General features: G+C 46.9%; 1 protein-coding gene across 1 annotated transcript in view; it reads left to right on the forward strand.

The window, feature by feature from the left end:
• Positions 1-7,576: 7,576 nt before the first annotated feature.
• LOC130386017 (actin-binding LIM protein 3-like) overlaps positions 7,577-25,000 on the forward strand; it is a 36,432-nt gene continuing 19,008 nt past the window's right edge. The window contains exons 1-7 of the mRNA XM_056594804.1: positions 7,577-7,635; positions 11,135-11,311; positions 19,107-19,290; positions 19,643-19,755; positions 20,445-20,571; positions 21,133-21,226; positions 21,723-21,810. Coding sequence (XP_056450779.1) covers positions 7,617-7,635; positions 11,135-11,311; positions 19,107-19,290; positions 19,643-19,755; positions 20,445-20,571; positions 21,133-21,226; positions 21,723-21,810 — 802 coding nt within the window. The 5' untranslated portion in view covers positions 7,577-7,616. The remainder of the gene's footprint in view (positions 7,636-11,134; positions 11,312-19,106; positions 19,291-19,642; positions 19,756-20,444; positions 20,572-21,132; positions 21,227-21,722; positions 21,811-25,000) is intronic.

A 25,000-nucleotide genomic window follows, 5' to 3' on the forward strand; every position in this document is an offset into this window, starting at 1 on the left:
TGTGTGTGTGTGTGTGTGTGTGTGTGTGTGCGTGTGTGTGCGTGTGTGTGAGTGTGGTGTGCTTGAGTGGATGAGTGTGTGCGTGTGTGTGTTTGTGAAGATAAACACATCCTTCCTGACAGTCAGCAGCATGCATAATTATTTGATCTCTCTATTTCTTCCTATGAGAATCGCACCCATCTGTAGACCACTTATTGAATGCTTTGTAAAGAGAAATCAATGCCTTGTTAAAGGTTATGATAGTGGAGAAAAAGCATAGCTTTACGCAGCGTAACTGAGAGGTGAATAAAAGAGGAATTGAGCACAAGCTTCCTGCTCAGACAACCACACATTAACTTATTAATACACTGATAGATGAACAGGAACATTGAAGGACAAATCTTTCAATGTTCTGATTTTTCATAAAGTGCTTAATGCTGTCTTCAGTACATCACCGAAGAACAAAAGATACATCTTGGCCTTTCTTTTATTCCAATCACACTTGCTTTAGGTGGAGACAAAGTAGAAATATGCACATTCAAATATGATGAGGTGCTTTAAATATGATATTCATTGGGCTGGTTGCTCTCTTTTTAAGTGGGTATCATGGATAGATTTGTCTTCTGATTGTTTTCTCAGGACATGAGCCAATTTGATTGAGCGCCAATCCGTGAGTGGCAAGTCTCCTCAGCAGTATTTGCATAGAACTCTGAAGAATAAGTCCCGCCTCCAGGGCTCCCTCGGTCAAATATCTATGGGAAATAACATGGCATTTTTGAATAATCATGCATAACAAACTCTGTAGGTGGCGAAGAAGCAAAAGCTGCGTCACATTTTGAAGTACACACTTTTTTCATCTAGTTTCCACTGGGGTATTGGATTGTCGGTGCCGTAAAAGTAGTTAACTGTTATGAAGAAGGATTATGCGGATCTGCGCAGACTAATTAGAACGTCATGAATCTCCGAGTCCAGGTTGCATAGCAACGGCAATGTTTCATAGTTCAGTTGCACTATAGCCCGCCTACCAAGGTGGCACCAAAGCTCTTTGTTCATGTGTGAAATCGATCAAATCGATCTAAAACAGCCAAAAAAACCTTAACACGATCAAACAAAAAAGTAAAGTCGTGGAGAAAAGAGGCTGAACCACGCCAGCGATTAACTTTGTGTGTTTGTGTGTGTGTGTGTGTGTGTGTGTGTGTGTGTGTGTGTGTGTGTGTGTGTGTGTGTGTGTGTGTGTGTGTGTGTGTGTGTGTGTGTGTGTTTGTGTGTATATGTGTGTGTGTGTGTGTGTGTGTGTGTGTGTGTGTGTGTGTGTGTGTGTGTGTGTGTGTGTGTGTGCGTGCGTGTCTGGTGTATGTATGTGTTTGTGTGTTTGTGTGTGTTTGCTTGGTAACAGGTAAGGGAAGGGCATGGACTGTGGTTTTAGAGATTTGAGATGTCTGTGAAGATAAACAGATCCTTCCTGACAGTCAGCACATATTGCATAGTTATTTGATCTCTCTATTTCATCCCATGAGAATCACACGCCATCTATATACCACCTATTGAATCCTTTGTAAAAGGATATCACAGCCTCGTTAAAGGTTATGATAGCGGAGAATAAGCACCCAGCTATCTCAAACGTATTGCAGTTTAGGCAGCGAAACTGAGACGTGATTAAAAGAGGAATTGAGTACAATCTTCCTCTTCAAACAACCACAATTTTCACTTATTAATACACTGATAGATGAACAGAGTGCACTATCTTATCTCCATGGTTACGACTGACCAAAACATAAACAGGAACATGCAAGGACAAATCTTTCAATGTCCAGCTGCGGCCCGCGCAGCTCAAGCTGAGTCATGGTTTTCCAATGACCATAAAGGAAGTGGCTGTTTGTCCTTCCCCTCGCTGGGGTTGGACAAAGAGAGACACCACAGATACACGTGTGTGCGTATGAACACAGACACTGAGTTCAAAGACGCCCTTCACCTACAGTAAAACTCTGACACAAAGACCTACCTCCTTATTCTGCATGTGACAGCATTCCAGGAATAATGGAATTGAGTCAATTGTTTTCTCATTTTCACATTTAAGTCCCTTCTGTTCCTACCACTACCAAGGTACATGTTTCTCAGAAACCACGCCAAAGGGGATGTCACAGCAGAAACAAAAAAGAAAAAAGTTCCTTTCGAGCTGCAAAAGTCTGCAGACGACTGCGGTTCTTTCGGCGGCCGCCATCTTGGCCCTTCTATGTGCTTCATTGGTTTTTAGTGCCGTAACACACGGTGTGCTGTGCTTTTCCACTGGCTTGGAACACATTCACTGTGCACTCACACATACATGCACATGCATACACACTCAAACACATGACCACACATACACACAAATATATATATATATAGATGTCTGCTCGCACTAACAAACAAATACAGACATACACACTCCCACACTAACCCGTATATTTGCATATTTGCTTGGCACAAAATAACCCACATGCACACACACAGACACACAAGTACAAACCCATCAATAATTCCTGTTGGATTGGTTTATGTCAGATGCAAAGGAATAGAATTGAATAATGCGCCCCTGTAGCGTGTAAAGGTAACTGTCATTCAGGTGTAATACTGGGTTCTCATTGGATTATCTTTCCATCTAAAGAGCTGATAGCAATAGGATTAACGAGCTGCACATACACCCACGCACCGTCCCGAACAGTTCACACCCAAACACACACACACACACACACACACACACACACGCGCGCGCGCGCACACGCACGCACGCACGCACGCACGCACGCACGCACACACACACACACACACACACACACACACACACACACACACACACACACACACACACACACACACACACACACACACGCACGCACGCACGCACGCACACACACACACACACACACACACACTCACTCACACACATAAGGGAGTGCAAGGAAAATAATCTGGCAGTTACTTAAATCAAATCGAATTAAACTGTTAATTAAAAACGAATCATTGACTAATGGTGTTCATGTTAACTAAGATAATGGTGTTTATTTTAACTAAGATAATTGTGTTTATGTTAACTAAGATAATGGTGTTCAAGGAACTAAGATAATGGTGTTCATTATAACTAAGATAATGGTGTTCATGGAACTAAGATAATGGTGTTCATGTTTACCAAGATTATGGTGTTCATGGCACTAAGATAATGGTGTACATGTTAACTAAGATAATGGTGTTCATGGAACTAAGATAATGGTGTTCATGTTAACTAAGATAATGGTGTTCATGTTAACTAAGATAATGGTGTTCATGTTAGTTACAGTTTATGCCCTTGCTTGAACATGTTTTGCAAAACTTGGCTCATTGTGTCAAAACTCAACATACAAGCCAATAAGACACAACAATTGCAACTATACCATTCACATCTATGTCAAATTGAAACTCTGCCATCGAAAACCTAACAATCCTTTGTCAAAATGTCACTGATGACAAAATGCACTTTCAGATCCACAGCAACACGCCAGTCTACTTTATATAAAACACCGCAGTCTTCCACATTCACTGTTTTTATTCTGTTCCACAGAAGGCATGTTTTCCTAACAACCAACAAATCAAATACTCAATATACTGTACATTGCATTACGATACCTTACATTGCAGTAAATTCAGTTAAAGCAAAAATAAAACAAAAAATACGTAAGATAATGTTGATCATGTTAACTGTTCATTTACAGTTTTTGCCAATTGCTTGAACCCTAAACATGCTCAGACGAAAGTAGCAGAAGTTTTTGTTACTATACCTTAAACACATGTAACCATACCTTAAACAAAGGCGCTGCTTTGCACTTTATTTTCAATTTTGCAACACACTAGCCCCTTTCTGCAACACACTTGCTCCTGCACTCTACACACTATTTCATACATAAGACACTTAATTCAAAAATGCAATCTCATTGTACCATTCGGATTACACATCCATTCAAAATACAAAACACATTGGTTAATTGAAAATACTTTAATACACACCTGAAAACAGTTCCACACAAAACTGAACACCTATCAGCCAGGCTACAAAAAGGCCAAAGGGCAATTGTGCACGTCCCGGGGCAGCGCGGGGGAAATATATTACTGTTTGCCTCCATAAGCCTTTAAGGGTAACGGCACAATCATGCAAAAATAGCTCCCTACAATACCCAACATATCATCACACTTCTAGATGCACTTCATGATGCAGCTGAACATCACAGATCAGAGCAGCACTGGTTTGTTGTTGTCTGGGATAATGTTTGCTTCCATCGGGCTGTTTTGGTCCGGAACTGGTACACCAACCTTACAGTAAACAATTTGAAGTCTTATACTCGCCATTTCTAAACCCTATCAACTTTTTTTTTTCGGTTTGAAGATGGCGTGTATATGATCGCCAACCACATGCCTCCATGCCTCTTCTGCAATGGAGCAGGCCTGCGGAGACATTGAGGTAATGGATAGATTCGGCACACAAGGCGAGGATCCATAAGCCCACCCACGCACAATTGCCGTGTTTTTCTGTGTTTACAGTAGAGTGGGGTATTTTTGGTTTATTTTTGCTTACAGTTTTTTTCAATTGCTTGAACACATTTTGCAAAACTTAGCTCATTGATACTAAACTCAACACACAAGCAAATAAGACACAACACTGAGAAATATACCATTCACATCTACGTCAAATTGAAACTCTTCTATCAAAACCTAACAATCCTTTGTCAAAATCTCACTCTGATGACAAAATGATACACACTTGTATCATATGAATACACTTTCAGATCAGGAGCAACACTCTAGTCTACTTTGTATAAAACACTGCAGTCTTCCATATTCACTGTCTTTATTCAGTTCCACAGAGGGCACGTTTTCACGACAACCAAAAAATCGAATACTCAATACTGTACATTGCAGTACTGTACTTTACAGTTCAGTAAATTCAGTTTAAGCTCAAATATAACAAAAATTAAGCAAAAATACACAACTGTACTGTAAACACAGAAAACCACGGCAATGCTGCGTGGGTGGGCTCATGGATCCTCGCCTTGTATGCCGAATCCATCCATGGATTGACCTTACCTCAATGTCTCCGCAGGCCTGTTCCATTGCCTGCAGAAGAGGCATGCGGGCATTTGGTTGGCGGTCATATACACTACATCCTCAAGCCGAAAAAAAACCTTCTACAGGGTATAGAAATGGCGAGTATACAACTTCAAATTGTTGATGGTTGGTGTACCAGTTCCGGACCGAAAAAGCCTGATGGAAATTAACATTATCCCAGACAACAACAAACCTGGGCTTCTCTGATCTGTCCTGTTCGGCTGCATCAAGAAGTGCATCCAAAACTCTGATGATATGTTGGGTATTGTAGGGACCTATTTTTGCATGATGATACAGTTACCCTCGAAGGCTTGTGGCGGCACACAATGATATATTTCCCCCGCGCTGCCCTGAGACGTGCACAATTGCCCTTTGGCCTTTTTGTAGCTGGCTGATAGGTGTTCAGTTTTGTAAGAAAGTGTTTTGAGGTGTGTATTTAAGTACTTTCAATTACCCAATGTGTTTAGTATTTTGGATAGATGTGTTTTCCCACTGATATACTGAGATGTCATTTTTGAACTAAGTTTCTTATGTTTGAAATAGTGTGTAGTGGGCAGGAGCAAGTGTGTTGCAGAAAGGAGCAAGTGTGTTGCAGAATTGCAAAGCAGCGCTTTTGTTTAAGGAATTACATGTGTTTAAGTTATAGTAACAAAAACTTCAAGTTGTGTTACTTTGGTCTAAGCATGTGTCTATAGTGTTCAAGCAATTGAAAAAAACTGTAAGGTATAGTAACAAAAACTTCAAGTTGTGTTACTTTGGTCTAAGCATGTGTCGATAGTGTTCAAGCAATTGAAAAAACTAAACTGAATTTACTGCACTACCGTACTGCAATGACAAGCATTGAGCATTGGATTTTTTGGTTGTTGTGAAAACTTTCATTCTGTGGAAATTAAAATGAAAAATAGCGAACATGGAAAACTGCAGTTTTTTATATAGAGTAGACTAGTGTGTTGCTGCTGATCTGATAGTGTATATAATACAAGGGTGTATCATTTTTTCATCAGTTACATTTTGTCAAAGGATTGTTAGGTTTCGATAAAAGATTTTCAATTTGAGATAGAAGTGAATGGTATATTTTTTCTCAGTGTTGTCTCTTATTTGGTTGTGTGTTGAGTTTTGACAAATTGAGCCAATTTTTGCAAAATGTGTTCAAGCAATTGAAAAAAACTGTAATAATGTACACACTATTGAAATTTGAGGGTAAATCCTCACCCTAATATTTTAGACAGCATGAGTTAATGATAACTACACCATTCGTGAACTGTAGGTTCATAGTTAGTTAAAGCTTATAACTGCAGCCACTATCAATAAATAGTTGATCATCGTTGTAAGGTACCCTTACTGTAAAGTGGAACCGATAAATTCATTCAGAGAGCTGCCATTTGTTCTCTTTTAGGGGGGGTTATTGTAAGGCACACAATGCATTATTTGAATACATTTGACTTTGAGGACATCCTGCCAGTATTGTCTGTCTAGACAACCACAAGGTTGTCTTTGGATATCCCAAGGACCTGATGCCCGACCCAAAAGGAGACGAGAGTCGTGCACCATGTTCTCTGGGTTCTCAGGCAAACAGCGCCCCCCGCTGGGCGTCGTCTGTAGCACGGTTGTCAAGACCACTTCACTAACTTCCACCATCGTTGCTGTGTGGTGTATGGCTCATACTGAAGGTGCACACAAACATTGAACAACTTTTCCCTTACGGCCTGTAAAGTGTCGACTTTAGAGTGATGATGATGAAGGTGATGAAGGGGCTATAGCCAAAATATAAGCGCCCTTTTCTCAGTCAAGTGGAGCAGAGAGCAAGACGCGAGCCATTGAGCCGCTGCACAACAGGACGGCTAGGATGGAGGGAGTCTGCATATGACACACGCCCATGGCACCACGTCTCAGACGGAGGTAGACGGTGGAGATGTTCATCGGCGCTCCAGGCCTGCTGCTGCTCGCGTGCCCGTTAGCTGCAGAGAGGGAGTCTAAAGGGAGTCAGCGACTCGTCCTCACGCGGAGGCTCTCCTTCTTCACCCTGCACGCGGACGGGATGTGTGTGTTGCCCTGCGTCTTTTATCCCGACTGAGGGGATCGCAAGTCACATGGGGGCGGTGAGACAACGGAGGTGAGGATGGGTCCTTCTTCGGTCAACGTGGGGGTCCAAATCCGGATTTAGTCAAATCTGCACGCGGCTGTCATTGCAGAGGGCGGGGAGCTGAGCCGCCGCGTGCTTGTGGTCCGCCGGCGCGTCCTGCAGACAGAGGAGCAGCAGACCAGGGAACCCCACCGAGCCAGGGTCTACCCGCGGCACCCCGAAAACACAGAGCGGAGAGGGAGGACCGTGCCCCTCAGAGGGCTCCTCCTAGAGCTTATCTTCTACCGGGACAGAGTGAGCAGCGGCGCTCAGCGGGGGTCAGCATGGTTCTTCGCTTGAGAGTCCGCTGAATTAATTGATCCTCGTGTTGTGACTCCGGAGGAACATCAAAGTGCAAGTCATCAACTTGGCTGAGTTGAACTTGTTTAGAGTCTGCGGGATCATGAGCGGAGCGACACACGGTAAGACCGGCCACAAGCCCGCACGCGCACGCCTTGGCTGTCAATCATTCTCCATTTCGGATAGTTGATCCTTAATCATCACAATCCATAACCTCTTAACCTCGAGCAGTACATCATACCTTCAGGAGGGTGGTCTACTGCTCGGAAATCCTATCACCTCCTTGTCCTACATCAGACACATGGTGCTGTGTGATGTCTTGACTCTCATGTCAGTAGGCCTACGGTTGGGTTGTGTGGACACTTTTCATTCTTACTTTGCCCTGAATGTTTTTTTTTACTCAATCAATGAAAGATAGTAAGATGAAAACATGTAGTCTTGAGAGACATGGTGGGCCTATACAATTATATTTATGGATATTGTCGTTCGACCACATGGATTACTCAAGATTTATGTTTGACTCGATCTGCAAAACTGTTTCCCCCGCAAACTGCATGGATGTTCAATTCAAATAATGTTCTGTCCCATCCTGATGCTCAGACATGTTCCTCCATGCAAATGGTACAATTAGACCATGGCTGTCTCACAACTTAACATACTGTGGGCCGTGATTCAATTCACGCAAGTAGTGGGCTGCTTCTTCCTGAAGAACTAGACTCAACGGAAACCTCTTCTTTAGTCTTTACCGAAAGATAATCAGGAAAACAGAAATGATGCCTCGGTCTCGGCTAAGAATAGCTTTGGTCGGACGACTCTTCAATGCGATTACCATTGCGTCAGCATAGCAGGGGGCCCGGCGCGGACATCACAGTTAACCCCAAATATCTCACATGTAAAGGGGGATTAATGTTTTGTCTGCCCCGCCAGACACCCCCCCCCCCCCCCCCCCACACACACACACACACACACACACACACACACACACACACACACACACACACACACACACACACACACACACACACACACACACACACACACACACACACACACACACACCACTCCCGTGGGCTTTAAGCTGCTTGTCTGTTTGTCCACAGTATCATTCAGCACAGGGACCCTAAGCTGCCTAAAAGGGAAATGGGAAACGCTGTAAAATAGAGAAAGTCAATATGGTACAGGCACATTTTTATAGGTCATGTGGTTACAGTAACGTTGTGATTCAAAATGTTAAAATGGCTGAATAATGTTGAATTTTCGAGGTCAAGACTATGAAGGCTACCATAGAACATTTAGAAATAAAATCAGTGTCTAAATCCAAAATGGCCGATAGGAAGCATTTGTTCCATTGGGTGTCAAAGGTGAAAGGTATATGGCATGTCTCAGGCAGGTGCACCGTGTGTCTTCTGTCCAGCGAGGCCGGCCCCCCTCATGCCCTCTGACCTCCTCATGAGGGCGGGAGCAGAGGCTCTGCACGGGGAGATTACATCACCTGCTGCCTAATCTAATAAAGGATATTACACAGACACACACATTTTGGACGAATACTATCCCACACACACACACACACACACACACACACACACACACACACACACACACACACACACACACACACACACACACACACACACACACACACACACACCGACTGACACACACAGACACAGACACACCAACATAAACACAAACAGGCACCGACAAACACAAACACAAACACACTGACATACACAAACACACACACACACACACACACACACACACACACACACACACACACACACACACACACACACACACACACACACACACACACACACACACACACACACACACAAACACACACATAAACACAAACACAGGTGGTTCAGATAGTTGTGGCTCGTATCTTGTCTTCAGTGCCAGTTCATGTGATGCCATCTGGCTGAATAACTGAAGCCAGCACACACACACACACACACACACACACACACACACACACACACACACACACACACACACACACACACACACACACACACACACACACACTTACACTCACACACACACTTACACTCACACAAACACACATTGGTGGCACCATTGTGTTATTAGGTAGAATGTCTTTTTCTATTCATCCGAATATTTACAAATCAAAGCTATCCTCTCTGGCGCCTCTCTCTCTCTCTCTCTCTCTCTCTCTCTCTCTCTCTCTCTCATTCTCTCTCTCTCTCTTTCATTTGTCGCTCTGTTCCTCCTAACGACCCACGGGGCCCTCGGCCGTCTGATCGTGTGGGTCCCCTGGGGGTCCCTTGGGGGCCCCGCAGCGCTGGCACTAGTGGGTTGATTCAGAGTGTTGAACCCGGGCCGGTGAGAGAAACCTCTGGGATTGGCTGGTCAGCCTCAGCGAATCAAGGCAGGAGAAGATAAACGGAAGTGAGCCTACATAACTAGTTCTTCACTTCATCTCATCTGATCCTCCATCACCTTCACATATTCTCTATCAGAAGTAGCTCATCCACGACGCCGTCCGAACGGGGATTTGAAGCACACGCTGCTTTGGTTCATGTTTGTATTTATCCGCAGTGCTAGGTCTGCAGGTGTCCCTTATTGATGAGGAATACAGACCAACAGCACCTGCATGTAGGGAGAGTTATTTCCTCTCCGGCCGGTGCAGAAGCTCTGTGCTGGTTGGATGCTGGCTGTAGTCTTTGCGGTTTGTTCCAGCGCAACTTTTTGGCCAAGAGACAGTCGACGCAAGTTGGCCCTCCGTACTACTTCTCTGGCGTTGGTTTGGCGTGTCAGGTCCTTACTAATGAACCAGTGTTAATCCTGTTCATCTGACGAGTCTCTCCAGGAGAGCCGTAAACCAAGCGTACACTAAGCTTAATTCTGAAGGTCTCCTTCTGTGTGTGTGTGTGTGCGTGTGTGTGTGTGTGTGTGTGTATGTGTGTGTGTGTGTGTGTGTGTGTGTGTGTGTGTGTGTAGGTGTGTTAGAGAGACTTACTCATGTCATCTTATGTCAAGTATCTCACTTGACACAGAAACATCTAAATCACACACACACACACACACACACACACACACACACACACACACACACACACACACACACACACACACACACAGCCACACACACACACACACACACACACACACACACACACACACACACACACACACACACACACACACCAACAAACACACACACACATTAACATGTACACATCGGAACTCAAGTTTTGAAAGACAATCAGAGAGACTGCCGCCTCTTCCTTTGTATTTCCGGAATGCTTCAATAATGTGAATTTAGATATTTCTTCTTGGCTCCCACGGTCCAATGATTACAACGAAATGATTCGTCCATCTCCATTCATTCACTCATTCTTCTTATTCCTTGTTCTGTCCTCTATTTCACCTTTTCTCCCTTCTCTCTCTATTGTCCTCTCCCCTCTTCTGACCCCTTTCCTCTTCCTCCTGCTCTTAACCTTTTCTCTCCTCTCCCTTCCTCTCCTCTCCCCTCCACTTCTCTCCTCCTCTCCTCTTTTCCTCCCTGCTCTCCTCCTCTCCTCTCCTCTCCTCTCCTCTCCTCTCCTCTCCTCTCATCCCCTCTCCTCTCCTCTCCTCTCTTCCTGTCTGCAGGGCTTCAGTACCAGTCTGGGGTCTATGGGGGGACTGGGACCAGTGGCAGCCCTGGCACCAAGCAGGGCGCCCCCTCCTCCTCCCCCATCCTGTGTGAGCGCTGCAGGAAGAGCTGTCAGGGGGAGGTGGTGAGAGTGAAGAACTCCCACTTCCACGTGCACTGTTTCACCTGCCAAGGTACCGCGCACACACACACACACACACACACACACACACACACACACACACACACACACACACACACACACACACACACACACACACACACATCACATAGAGGCTATTCTTACCGGAGCGTAGTGTGGTTGGCTCTGCATTGTACTTATGTGTTGGGTAATGTATTTGGTAGATCTAATAATAGTTCTGTTAATATATCTGGTAGATCTGGTAATAGATTTGGTAGATCTGGTAATAGATCTGTTAATATATCTGGTGGATCTGGTGATAGATCTGGTAGATCTGACAATAGATCTGTGTGTGTGTGTTTCTTTGTGTGTGCGTTTCTTTGTTTGCGTGTGGGTGAATGTCTGTATGCATTTGTGTGTGTTTGTGTGCATTTGTGTGATTTTGTGTGTGCGTGTGTGTTGTGTGTGGATGTTTGTTTGCAATCGTGTTTGTGTCGGTGTGATTGTGTGTATGTGTGTGTGCTTCTGTGTCCATTTATGTGTGTGTTTCTGTGTGCGTGTGTGTGTGTGTTTGAGAGGGTTTGTGTGGGTGTGTGTGTGTGTGTGTGTATGTGTGTGTGTGTGTTTCTGTGTGTGTGTGTGTGTGTGTGTGTGTGTGTGTGTGTGTCGGTGCTCCTCTGCATGAATGTATTGTGTGTTGCACTAGTGAGCAGGTGGTCAAACACATCACCGGAGGTCTGCAGTCAGCAGCCAAAACTGTGATTCTGTCAGCAGCTTTTCCCAGACAGACACACACGTATGCGCGCACACAGATCACACACATTGGAACAAACAATTCGGTGAAACACCTGCTGTTGCTCTACGTTCACCTCGTCGAGACATGAGTGAAAAAACTCAAACCTGTCAATCAATGCACACACACACACACACACACACACACACACACACACACACACACACACACACACACACACACACACACACACACACACACACACACACACACACGCAGCACACTCACAACTAACCCACACTAAACATACAAAACATACAACATACACAATGCACACACAACACATACTCAACGCAAACACACAACATAAATACACAACACACATAACACATACACAACACACACAACAAATACAAAGCACACACAATACACACACAGCACACACACACACACACACACACACACACACACACACACACACACACGCAAATTAGTGTCATGGCTGTCAGCCAATGGAGCGAGAGATTAGCTGACATCAGCTGATGAGATGGACGGGAACCAAATCTGGGCTGATCATGCCAACATTTTACCTGATTGTCTTGGTCTCTCTCTCCCTCTCCCTTTCTTTCTCTCTCTCTCTCTCTCTCTCTCTCTCTCTCTCTCTCTCTCTCTCTCTCTCTCTCTCTCTCTCTCTCTCTCTCTCTCTCTCTCTCTCTCTCTCTCTCTCTCTCTCTCTCTCTCTCTCTCTCTCTCTCTCTCCCTCTCTCTCTGGGTTTGGGGATAAAGGAAGACCAATGCTGATGATATCACCCAGTCTCACGTTCGCTGTCTCCCTCGCTCCTCATACAATGGATGCCCTCTGCTCCTTTCATTTCATCCTTCCACTGTTCCTGACCCCTCTCCCTCGGTTCCCCCCCGCCTGTTATGAACAGTGTTCAGAGCCCCTGGTCGCGGTGGATCTCACTGCCATTACGGCCCCCCTGCCTGCCTGGGAACAGTCAGCTTCAGGCTCCAACATGGCGTGTCGGTGGTCCTCCTCCAACTCAACCATCCACACATGAAGACAGGGGGGCCGTTACTGTGCATCAATGGCACTGTGACCAAGGAGGTGTCACACATGACAGATAACAAATCAACTCTGACTGCAGCTCCTTCTGCCTAGTGCCTCACAGTGATGAGATGAGCAGAAGACTCTGAAGTAGTAACGCAGTCGAAAGTAAAGAGTGTGGCTCATTTTGAAAGTGCAGCTTCTGCATCTTGTCGAGTGTGGGGCGGACACACCTACACTGGAAGGACAATGGTTTGGTGTGATAGGATCTGCTTGATTGGAGCTGAATTCTACCCCTTGAAGCAAAAGGCCTTATTTTAGAACGCATCCTTAATAATTAGCAGCTTGGAAAAGCACCAGGAAAAGCACAAAAGGTTTTTCTTAACAAAGAACGAGCGAATAAAGGTTCTCCCCGTCTGAGTCCGTCCCCCTCTTTCCATTAGTTCTGATATAAATCAACCATGAAGTGGTAGTGTGTTCTACAGGCCCAACTAGAGGTCCACTGAAATAATATGATCAACAGATACACTATATAGTATACATAGTACATGTAAGGGCCTGTTCAGTGGTGGATAATGAAATAATAACTGTAATGTTCATGTCTTGTGTTGGGACTCACTCCTCAAAGCTACAACCAGGTTTTAAGGCCAGAGTTCATCCAGTAAGTTAAGCCTCACGCCCCTCCTCTACCCTCTCTCGCCTCTCGTCTCTCCTTCTCCTCTCTCCTCTCCCCTCTCCTCCTCTCTCCCCTCTCCTCCTCTCTCCTCTCCACTCCCCTCTCTCTTCCTCTCCCCTCTCCTCCTCTCTCCTCTCTCCTCTTTCCGTCTCTTCTCTCCTCTCCCATCTCCTTCACATCGCCACAGAGACAGGACTAGCGTACATCCAGGCACTCAACGAGGAAGGAATCTGTGTTGTTATTACATCTGGTATTAAACCAACAGTAATGAATGGACCTGCTCTGGCTTCGCCCTGATGGAGACCTCAAGGACAATCTAAAGCACTGCGTGTGTGTGTGTGTGTGTGTGTGTGTGTGTGTGTGTGTGTGTGTGTGTGTGTGTGTGTGTGTGTGTGTGTGTGTGTGTGTGTGTGTGTGTGTGTGTGTTACTGGGAGAAAGATAGTGTTTAGAAGGCCTGCAGCTAGGGCTCTGGCATCTATCTTGTTCAATATCTTTATTGTCATCTTTTTTTTCTATCAACCTCTTTTTCCTGTGTTTATGCCTCGGCAGGAAACACAACAAAGCAGTTAGTCAATGTGTGAGTGTGTTTGTGTGTCTGTGTGTGTGTGTGTGTGTGTGTGTGTGTGTGTGTGTGTGTGTGTGTGTGTGTGTGTGTGTGTGGGGGGGTGTATGTGTTTGTGTGTGTGTATGTGTGTGTGTGTGCGTGTGTGTGTTTGTATGCGTGTGTGTGTTTTCTGTCCAGTCTGTCAGGCTTGTAAGAGAAAAGAGAGTCTCAGGAGATATACCGCATAGTCAATAATGATATTCAACATTTCCGAGTGTACTAAAGTCTGACCTTTGTGACTAGTGTACCTTTTATGAAGAAAGTGTGAGATGTCTTCACTTTAGTGCTGTGGTCCGCTAGCTTGAGCTAGACGTTTAGCTGATCATGATGCGTGTTGGTGCACATCCCATGACCTTTGTTAACGCTATGGAACCACACAGGACAGTGTGCACACGCTCATGCTCGTTAGCCGAGAGTCATACAGGAATAGATCTGCTCTCTATGGCCTGAATATTTTCCCCGGCTGAAACATTGAAAACCTTAAAAACGTTTTTCAAACTGTGAGGTCAGCGTCCGGTCAGAAGACCCCCGAGTCCCCTTACGGGTCGGTATGGTCGCTCACGGTAACCGCCGATGGCGTCTGACTCCCTGGAGAGGGAATGGCGTGGCTGGTTCACTCGCTGCTTGGTGAGGACGTGTCTACAGTCGGTGGAACAGCCTTGCCAGAGTCATCATTACTGGGGTTCATTAACCTGTGAATAACTGATCCGTCGTTGAAGACCAACAAGACCCCACTAATGTACGGTGTGTGTTGTTCATCAATGGCTCCTTAAAAGTCCTCAGGGTCCTCTTTCTACCTTCAAGTTAATGAGTGTACCGTGGACAACAGTCAGTGACTTAGCTGCTCACACGAGCAAGGGCACCAGAAACCAGTCCAGGGAGAGCTCAGGCTGCACGCAGGAAGATAACTGAAGACGAGCAGCAGGTGTACAGCAGGTGTGGTTAGAGGAGACACAGGGGGAGTGAACCCCCAGAACACTCTTTAGGTAAGAGGAGACACACCTCACCCCTATGCACACTCTTAAGGTTAGAGGAGACACAGGGGGAGTGAACCCTCACCCCTATGCACACTCTTTAGGTTATCCTTGGCTAACATTCAACTCTTAGTTTATTCACTCTTGTACCACTTCACTCCCTGTAGCTTTGGGGCCCGCCAACACACACCAGTTCCATTCAGACATCAGTAAATGATGTCAGCGTAAGTATTTCACTATTGTTGCACAGTTTTAATGTTGCTTAAATAAACATTGATATTCAAATCAATAATTATTTTAAAACCTTTGTAAATGTTTCATTCTTGGATAAAGGAGCTGCTCACATAGCAATGTAACTTTTATTTTTGATTAATTTCTTCAATAATCCAGCTCGGTGATGCGGCTAACTCAGGAGAGGAAATCCTCCAGACGTTTGAGAGAGAGAGAGAGAGAGAGAGAGAGAGAGAGAGAGAGAGAGAGAGAGAGAGAGAGAGAGATGCCAATATGCAAGTGTCAGCTTGTGGAGCCATCACAGTGGGTCCAGATTTCAGGCGGTGAAGTAATCTAAATTTAAGGTCCCTCTCCCCGGGGGGGGGGGGGGGGGGGGGGGGGGTGCTCTGTTCCTCACTGATAAGCTGACAGAAGTGGCTGTTATCAGCCTGGCCAGGAAGGAATCAGCCTGTGTATGAGATGATGGTGAGAGTTGTGTGAGCGGATTGCCGCAGTATGACGGGGACTCACTGGTGACTGATGGTGTCTGAAACACCGCTGTGTTCTGTTTATTTATGATGTTCTCATTTATTCATCAAATAGAACCACTCATGGATGATGTATTAATAGTTGTCTCTAGGAAACGATGGTTTGGAAACACATCTAGTGGCGAATGAACTGAGCTACTGCTTTTTATGTTTCTTCTATTTTTATCTTTGTTTCTTGGCTCCAATAGATGAATTATATAGACGGCAGGGCCAAACAACTCTCTCACTCTCGCTCCCTCTCGATCTCTCCCTCCTTCTCCCTCTCTCTCTCTCTCTCTCTCTCTCTCTCTCTCTCTCTCTCTCTCTCTCTCTCTCTCTCTTTCTGTCTCTCTCTCTCTCTCTCTCTCTCTCTCTCTCTCTCTCTCTCTCTCTCTCTCTCTCTCTCTCTCTCTCTCTCTGGGTGCTGGGCGGTCAACTCGTTTAGAGGCCAAAGGTTCCTTTAGTGTCAGACCTCCTCTCCTCTATGGAACAGCACACTGCCCTTTACACTAAGACACACTTAACCTCTTTAACTGTCTGCTATTATCAGGTTCACAGAACAGGATAGGACTGGAGAGTGGGCTGAGAGTTGTGAGTTGACCCTTCAGATCAGGGAAATGTGTGAGAGGAATCCATCATAGTGCTACTCTGTGTCCCCTATGGGCCCTCACAGTGCTCTGTGGCCCCTGGGATGTCTCACAGTGCTCTGTGGCCCCTGTGGGCCCTCACAGTGCTCTGTGGCCCCTGTCACCGCTGTCGTTCTGTGTTGATACATTCCACTTTGGTAAAATGACTCAGTTGGGGAAAATCCCGCCCGTCTGAATAAAGTTGTCCTCGTGAACAGAACCAGCAGCAGCATGATATTCAAGTCAAGTGATTATATTGATAAAGCTCCTGATCCCAATTAGAGTCTCAAAGTGTTTCCCAGTCCACATGAGAGGACCCTGAAACCCTGTCCCTCTAAAGGACAAGGAACAGGTCTCGAGGAAGGACCCATAGGGGGGATCCCTCCTTCCAGGGACGTTGAGGAGATCGTTCGTTTGTCTCATCGAGGTTGGGTTAAGATTTTACAGAGAGACTACAGTAGAGACCACACCAAACAACCAGCTGCCGGTTGTTTGGTGTGAGCAGGGCGTTACCGACGGCTTCCCCACGAACGGCGAACGGTTTTAATTAATAATACATTAATGATGTATTAATAATGTATTAATAATGTATTAACCGCCTGCTGTCAGGGGACTTTCCATCCTCACGCTGTGTTGATGGGTGAGTTTCCCTCCCTCATGCTGTGTTGATGGGTGAGTTTCCCTCCCTCATGCTGTGTTGATGGGTGAGTTTTCCTCATGCTGGGTTTATGGGGGAGTTTCCCTCCCTCATGCTGTGTTGATGGGGGAGTTTCCCTCCCTCATGCTGTGTTGATGGGTGAGTTTCCCTCCCTCATGCTGTGTTGATGGGTGAGTTTCCCTCATGCTGTGTTGATGGGTGAGTTTCCTTCCCTCATGCTGTGTTGATGGGTGAGTTTCCCTCCCTCATGCTGTGTTTATGGGGGAGTTTCCCTCCCCCTGCTGCGTGGATGGGGGAGTGTCCCTTCCCATGCTGTGTTGTGTTTATGGGTGACTCAAGGTTGATAGCTTGGTCCGAAGTGAAAGATAACACTGAACCTCCTCAATAGCCCAGTGCATGGGCCAATGTAGAAAGTGACACTCAGCCTCCTTTATGGGCAAGCCCCTGTGAGGTTCTGTTGAGAGGGCTGGTCTGTAGTCTACGTCATGAACCACTGAGCCATCAGAGGGGTGGGGGCCACACGCCTCAACCCTAATGTCATAGAGCAACAGTTGGCTGGATGCAATGAATATGTGGATAGATGGACTTATCCTGCAGTCAGATATACTTACCTAGCCTCACAAACACGCCTACAATTCACAGATACACACACACAAACATGCGCACACAAACACACGCAGACACACACACACACACACACACACACACACACACACACACACACACACACACACACACACACACACACACACACACATACACAGATACATCAACATAAGCATCCAGATAACAACAGGGACAGATAGAATTGCGGCCGGGGGATTAGAGGAGCATGTGAGGCCTGGCCGGCAGAGAGCTTAATTAGTGAGGACATCCTGGAGCTAATCAGCTTGATGTCTCCCTAACTAGAAGTGTAGTTTAGTCCAAAGCCGTGACCTCTCACCTCTCAACATCTTTCTCTTTCACTTCTACTCTTCCTCACTGTCACTGTAAGTTATTACAGGCCTTCCCTCCTCCCTCCTTGCTCCTTCTCTCTCTTTACTCCTACTATCTCCATACGCCTCCTCCCTCCTTGTTTCTCCTATATACTTACTCCTCCTCTCTCCTTGCTCCTCTCTCCTTACTCCTCCTTCCCCCTTACTCCTCCTCCCTCTTTACTCCTCCCTCCTTATTCCCCTTCTCTCCTTACTCCTCCTCTCTCCTTACCCCTCCTCTCTCCCTACCCCTCCTCTCTTCTTACTCCTCTCCCCTTTCTCCTCTCGCCTTACTCCTCCTCTCCCCCTACTCCTTACTTCTCTCACCTTACTCTCTCCCCAGTCTACTTTTCTTGGACCATACTGAAGGGCTAGTAATCCTCCATTTCAGCAGAGAACCTCCGCCCAGGAGTTAAATTCACTCAAACAGTTTGGTGGTTCGAGTTTTAGAAAACCGCAGCCTTTGGGTTCTAAAGGAGCGAAGGGTAAAGTGAGTAAAACCTCACCTCATTCATTTATTCATTTTAGTCAAAGGGAATTACTCACGCTTATATTGATTTGATTTCTTAATTATTCATTTGATTATTTATTGATGCTTCTTCAGATGACCCAAAAATAAAAAGGAATGCAAAAAATAAAATCTTTGTTGATCTCTCTCTCTCTCCCTCTCTCTCTCTCTGTCTTGTCTCTCCCTCTGTCTCCATCCCTTTCTCTCTCTCTCCTTCTGTATCTCTCTCTCTCTCTCTCTCTCTCTCTCTCTCTCTCTCTCTCTCTCTCTCTCTCTCTCTCTCTCTCTCTTTACCCCCCCCCCCCCAGTGTGTGGCTGTGACCTGGTGCGGGCGGGGTTCTTCCACCATGGGGGGGAGTACGTGTGCACCCAGGACTACCAGCGTCTGTACGGGACGCAGTGTGACCGCTGTGGGCAGTACATCAGCGGGGAGGTGGTCTCCGCGCTGGGACGCACCTACCACCCCCACTGCTTCGTCTGCAGCCTCTGCAGGTAGGCCCACGTGTGTGTGTGTGTGTGTGTGTGTGTGTGTGTGTGTGTGTGTGTGTGTGTGTGTGTGTGTGTGTGTGTGTGTGTGTGTGTGTGTGTGTGTGTGTGTGTGTGTGCGTGTGTTAGTAGGGGGGTGGGGGGGGTAGCATTTGGTGAATTTGCACCCTTTTAGTGTGTGTGTATGTGTGTGTTGGTACGGTGTAAATATATGCATCAGTTCACTTTGCAATAATTTTATCGGAGTGTGTGTGTGCGCGTGTGTGGGTATGCTGCCCGTGCGTGTGTGTGTGTGTGTACGCGCATTTGTGTGTGTGTGTGTGTGTGTGTGTCTGCGTCTTTGTGTGTGTGCGTGCAGGAGCCCATTCCCTATTGGAGACAGAGTGACCTTCTGTGGAAAGAAGTGTGTGTGTCAGCAGTGTTCCCAGGGCCTGAACCGCGACGGGCCCGTCAAGGTCCAGGGACCGAGCTGTGAGTAGCCCACACACACACAGCTTTGAGCCAGCAGGGGCGTTGCTTCAGGTGTGTTGTTAACCTGGATCTTTAAGATCCATCTGTCAGAGGTCATGTGACCAGAAGAGATCGATGAGCAGAGATGGATGGAGCAGTAGAGGTTGGAAATGCCATTCCGGTCGTTATAGTCCTTTAATACCTTCCATCGGTCGAGCTAACTTTTAACTCCAATTCACTGTCATCTGACAGATTTTATTCCTCCCATTAACTTTCCTCTTCATGTCTTGTTCCAAACCAACTCCTCTCCTCTCCTCCCCTCCCCTCTCCTCTCCTCTCTCCACTCTTCTCTTTCCTCTCCTCTAATCCTCCTCTCCTCTCTCCTCTCTCCTCTCTTCTCTCTCCTCCTCAACCCTTCTCTCCTCTCCCCTTATCCTCCTCTCCTCTCTCCTCTCCTCTCCTCTCCTCTCCTCTCCTCTCCTCTCCTCTCCTCTCCTCTCCTCCTCTCCTCCTCTCCTCTCTACTCTCCTCCTCTCCTCCTCTCCACTCTCCTCTCCCCCTTTCCTCTCTCCTCTCTCCTCTCCTTTCCTCTCTCCTCTCTCCTCTCCTCTCTCCTTTCCTCTCTCCACTTTCCTCTCTCCTCTCTCCTTTCCTCTCTCCACTTTCCTCTCTCCTCTCCTCTCCTCTCCTCTCTCCCCTCTCCTTCTCAGACTGCTCAGGTTGCGGAGAGGAGATCAAACAGGGCCAGTCTCTCTTGGCTCTGGAGAGACAGTGGCATGTCAGCTGTTTTAAATGCCACACATGCGGGTGTACCCTCACTGGGGAATACATCAGCAAGTACGTGCTTTCCCATCAAGGCGTGTTACCGAAACCCTCTGTTGAATCTAGGATCTTTATAATTGGATTGTGATTTATGTGTAAGAGTACGATTGTGTGTGTGTGTGTGTGTGTGTGGTTGTGTGTGGTTGTGTGTGTGTGCGTGCGTGCATGTTTGATGCTGGAGTGCACTCCCTTGTCGACAGTAAATTAAGTGTGCTGTTCTTTCATTTGGTCTTCCTTTAACAGCATTAGGTTAATATATGCTAACCATTCCTGATCCACGAGTCTTTGCTGATGCACTTTAGAAATGAAACTCTCCTCTGATGCCAGAACAACCATTCCTGGGCAAATAATTGACGTGATGGTCTAAATCAAATTACTCATCTAATTTTCATTTCCAAATACAATTCCATAATTTAATCCATACATTTGTTGTAATTATTTTCTTACTAAAGTATATTACTTATAATAGGATTATTTTCAATTGATAATGTATTCAATATTAGGGTGAATCTCACAGTCTACAAAGCCTTAGTGGATGTCTGCTTGTGATCTCTGACCGGCGCGGCTCTGTTTCAGGGACGGCGTGCCGTACTGTGAATCAGATTACCACAACCAGTTCGGCATCCGCTGTGACTGCTGCCAGGGCTTCATCAGTGGGAGGGTGCTGGAGGTGAGGCTCATCCAGGCTCCGCTGTGTGGGGGGAAGCGTTAAACATGGTCCTGTTTGTGTCAGAATAGCTGAACACAGCTAAAGCATCTTAATTGTTCTCCTGCAATCCCCTCTTCCTCGATCTTCTCTTTTTATTGCTTAATCTGCTGAATCTCATTCTTCTCTCCTCCCCCTCCTTGGCTCTGTCCTCCTCTCCATTGTTTCCCCTTTTATCACCTTTGTTTCTACTCCTCTCCTCTCCTCTCTATCCTCTACTCCTCCTCTCTCCCCTCCACCTCTCCTCACCTCCTCTCTCCTCTCCTTCCTCTCCCCTCCTCCTCTCCTCTCATCTCCTTCCCCTCCTCTCCTCCCCTCTCCTCTCCTTTCCTCTCCCCTCCTCTCCTCTCATCTCCTCCCCTCACCTCCTCGCCTCTCCTTCCTCTCCTCTCCTCCCCTCTCCTCTCTTCTCCTCTTTTCTCCTCTCCCCTCCTCTCCTCCCTTCTCCTCTCTCTGCCAGGCGGGGGGTAAACATTATCATCCGAGTTGCGCCAGGTGTGCCCGCTGTCACATGACATTCCTGGAAGGAGAGGAGATGTACCTTACAGGTGAGGAAGGGTGGATCCTTCGACAACGCTCAATAGACTGTGTGTGTGTGTCCGTGGGTGTGTGTTTGTGTGTGTGTTTGTTTGTTTAGGCCTTTGTGTGTGTGTGTTTCCGTGTGAATGTGTGATGTGTGTGTATGTGTGTGTGAGTCTGTGTTTGAATGTTTGTGTGTTTCTGTGTGTGTTTGTGTGTGTGTATGTGTGTGTGTGTACTTGTCTGGGTGTGTGTGTGTGTGTACTTGTGTGTGTCTGTGTGTGTGTGTGTGTCTTTGTGTGTTTGTGAATGTGTGTGTTTGTTACTGTGTGTGCATGTGCGTGCATTGTTCATTGTGCCCTATGGCTGTGTTTAGTGTCTAGGTGTGTGCGTGTGTATCAGGTTAGCGAGACGGATTAAAGCTAGAGAGGAGGGCGCTCCCTGACAAATAGGTTCTGGTAACAAAGTGCAGTAATATAGTTCATTGATCGCACATATAGCACAGCACAACACTAAACCTGATGGGACAACCACACTCACACACACACACACACACACACACACACACACACACACACACACACACACAAGTCAATACCCCCCCCCCCCCCTCGGATCAATCCCCCCCAGTCTGCCCTAACTGCCCCAGGCCCCTGAGCAACGCCGGGAATTATCGGAGGCTGCTTGGATTGTGTGTGTGTGTGTGTGTGTGTGTGTGTGTGTGTGTGTGTCTGTGTGTGTGTGTGTGTGTGTGTGTGTGTGGGTGAATGTGCAGGACTGCATTGGGTTATAGAGTATATACAAATAAATGTCATGTTTAAGTGTGTATTAAAATAATGGACTATACTCCATATCCACCTTCAGTAAAAAGCCTTCCAAACACGGAAGATGTTCGGAGCGTTCGTGAGGCTCCACGTCTTCATGGGTGTGGGGAAGGTCAATCACTGCATCTATAGTGTGTGCGCTCCGGAGGCGGAGCCTGGAGACGCAGCGTGAAGCTCCTGTAGAACGGAGAGTCCTGAGAACCACCAGCCACCAAGGAGCTCCGTGCAGAAGCTATGGCTCATTCACATGCAGAAGCTCCCCTCCTCAGCCCACCACTAAAGACCTGCATCTCCATATTCTACCTGCTGTTTGTGTATGTGTGTGTGTGTGTGTGTGTGTGTGTGTGTGTGTGTGTGTGTGTGTGGGGGTGTGTGTGTGTGTGTTGGTGTTCGGAGGGGGGCGGGGGTGGGTTAGGAGGCATGGGCTCATGTCTTTATGTTGCTCTTTGTTTTTATTGTGTGTGTACATGATGTGTGTGTATTTGTGATTGGGTGTGTGTATTTGTGATTACTGTGCACGTACGTGTGTGTGTGTGTCTGTGTGTGTGCTCGAACGTGTAGTGGTGTGTGTGTGTGTGTGTGTGTGTGCATTCAGCTCCAAGGTTACATTCACTCCTTCTGATGGGTTTAGACATGTAGGAGTGACCAATCACCCTCTTGAGATGCACTCAATTACACACACACACACACACACACACACACACACACACACACACACACACACACACACACACACACACACACACACACACACACACACACACACGGTCATACACACACACACACACACACACACACACACACACGCTCAAACACACACACACACACACACACACACACACACACACACACACACACACACACACACACACACACACACACACACACACACACACACACACATACGCTCATACACACACACACACACACACACGTTTGCAATCAATCCTTTAACACATGTTTAGAATGGACAAGTGGCATGTATGTCTGTGTGTGTGTGCGTGAGTGTGTGTATGTGTGTATATTCTGAGTGGGTTGAGTGAGGAGGGTTTACTTTAACGACCAAAGGTGCATCTTTGCCCATTATTGTGTCTTTACCTAGAGGGACAGAATGACTGTCCCACCATATATTGCATGTATACACTTATTGTCCTTGCAGTCCAATACAAACCTTTAACCACACACATACACCCACGTAGTGCAGTACTCCTGCAGTCTTCTTTCGGGTTGACAGAAGACAGAGAACCATAAAGGTCCTCATCTAACCTCTAATAATAATAATTAATAAATTGACAAGTGTTCTTCATTCCAACAATCAGAGAGTGCTACACAGGGCCGTTATAAAACTGGACCGTTATAGACGCCGACTAAAACCTAGACCATGGTGGCCCCGTCCACCACGGTTGAAGCTAGGCACCCCCCCCCCCCAACCCATGAGGGTGGGACTGGGCCTAAAAAGCCCACCCTGACACGTTCAGAACGTTGCTCCGCCACCGTCCAACGTCCACTGGCAGAAAAACTATGAATGGCGTCCACAACCCGCCATCTCCAGACCAAAAGATGAAGGAGCGAGGTTCTGTGAAACCTCGCTCCTATCATCACTCCGATCTCTCCCAGCCGCAGGCCAGTGACGGCGGGTCTATAGGTCTGGATGTCTGGGTCAGCCCCCGGGTCGAGGGCGTAACCAATGTCCATGACGGCCCTGGAGAGACGGTCCGCAAGACCCTGTTCCTTACTGCAAAATGCTGGATGTCTGAGACTCTGAGATGAAGGCCAGGTGTCGCTGCTGGCATGGCTCAGAGGCATTAGAGAAGCCCCCGGGTTAAGGCTCGGACCAAAGCCTTGTGACGCCCTGAAAGGCCTTCCAGCAGGATCTGTCCATGGCGGATGGTGGGGTAGAGTCCAAGCAGCTCGTAGTCAAAGCTGCCGTATTAGCCGTCAAAGCTGCCCAGACGCTCATGGGCGACCATCGGCGCAGTCCGCAGCGTCGGGTCTAAGAGCGATCGGCTCATCTGGATCCGGTTGCACCAGCATTCATGCGTTGGCTATTGCTGTCTTGGTGCCACTGGAAGCCCTGGCCATGTCCGCGGACCAGTCGATGCTGAGCTTGAAGGCTTAACCTTTTAGCGCCTCATGCAGGGGCCTCATGACAAAACGGTGGTAAAAATCTTCGATCTCCTGAAACGCCGGCCAACGGCAGGGAAGCTGACTACAGCAGCCACCAAGGCCACCGCACCGTGCTGAGTGATGTGATGCCCACGGTAATTTGCGGACAGCAGCTCCAGTCACGATGAGGCCAAGCTGGTCGAGGCGGGCGTTAAGGGTCTGCAGAAGGGGCCGGTGCTGCACATGGCAGGCGCTGCCGATGAGAATGTCACCGAGGTAGGGGAACAGG

This window comes from Gadus chalcogrammus, chromosome 7 (genome assembly GCF_026213295.1).
Source record: "Gadus chalcogrammus isolate NIFS_2021 chromosome 7, NIFS_Gcha_1.0, whole genome shotgun sequence".
NCBI classification, from domain to species: Eukaryota; Metazoa; Chordata; class Actinopteri; order Gadiformes; family Gadidae; genus Gadus; species Gadus chalcogrammus.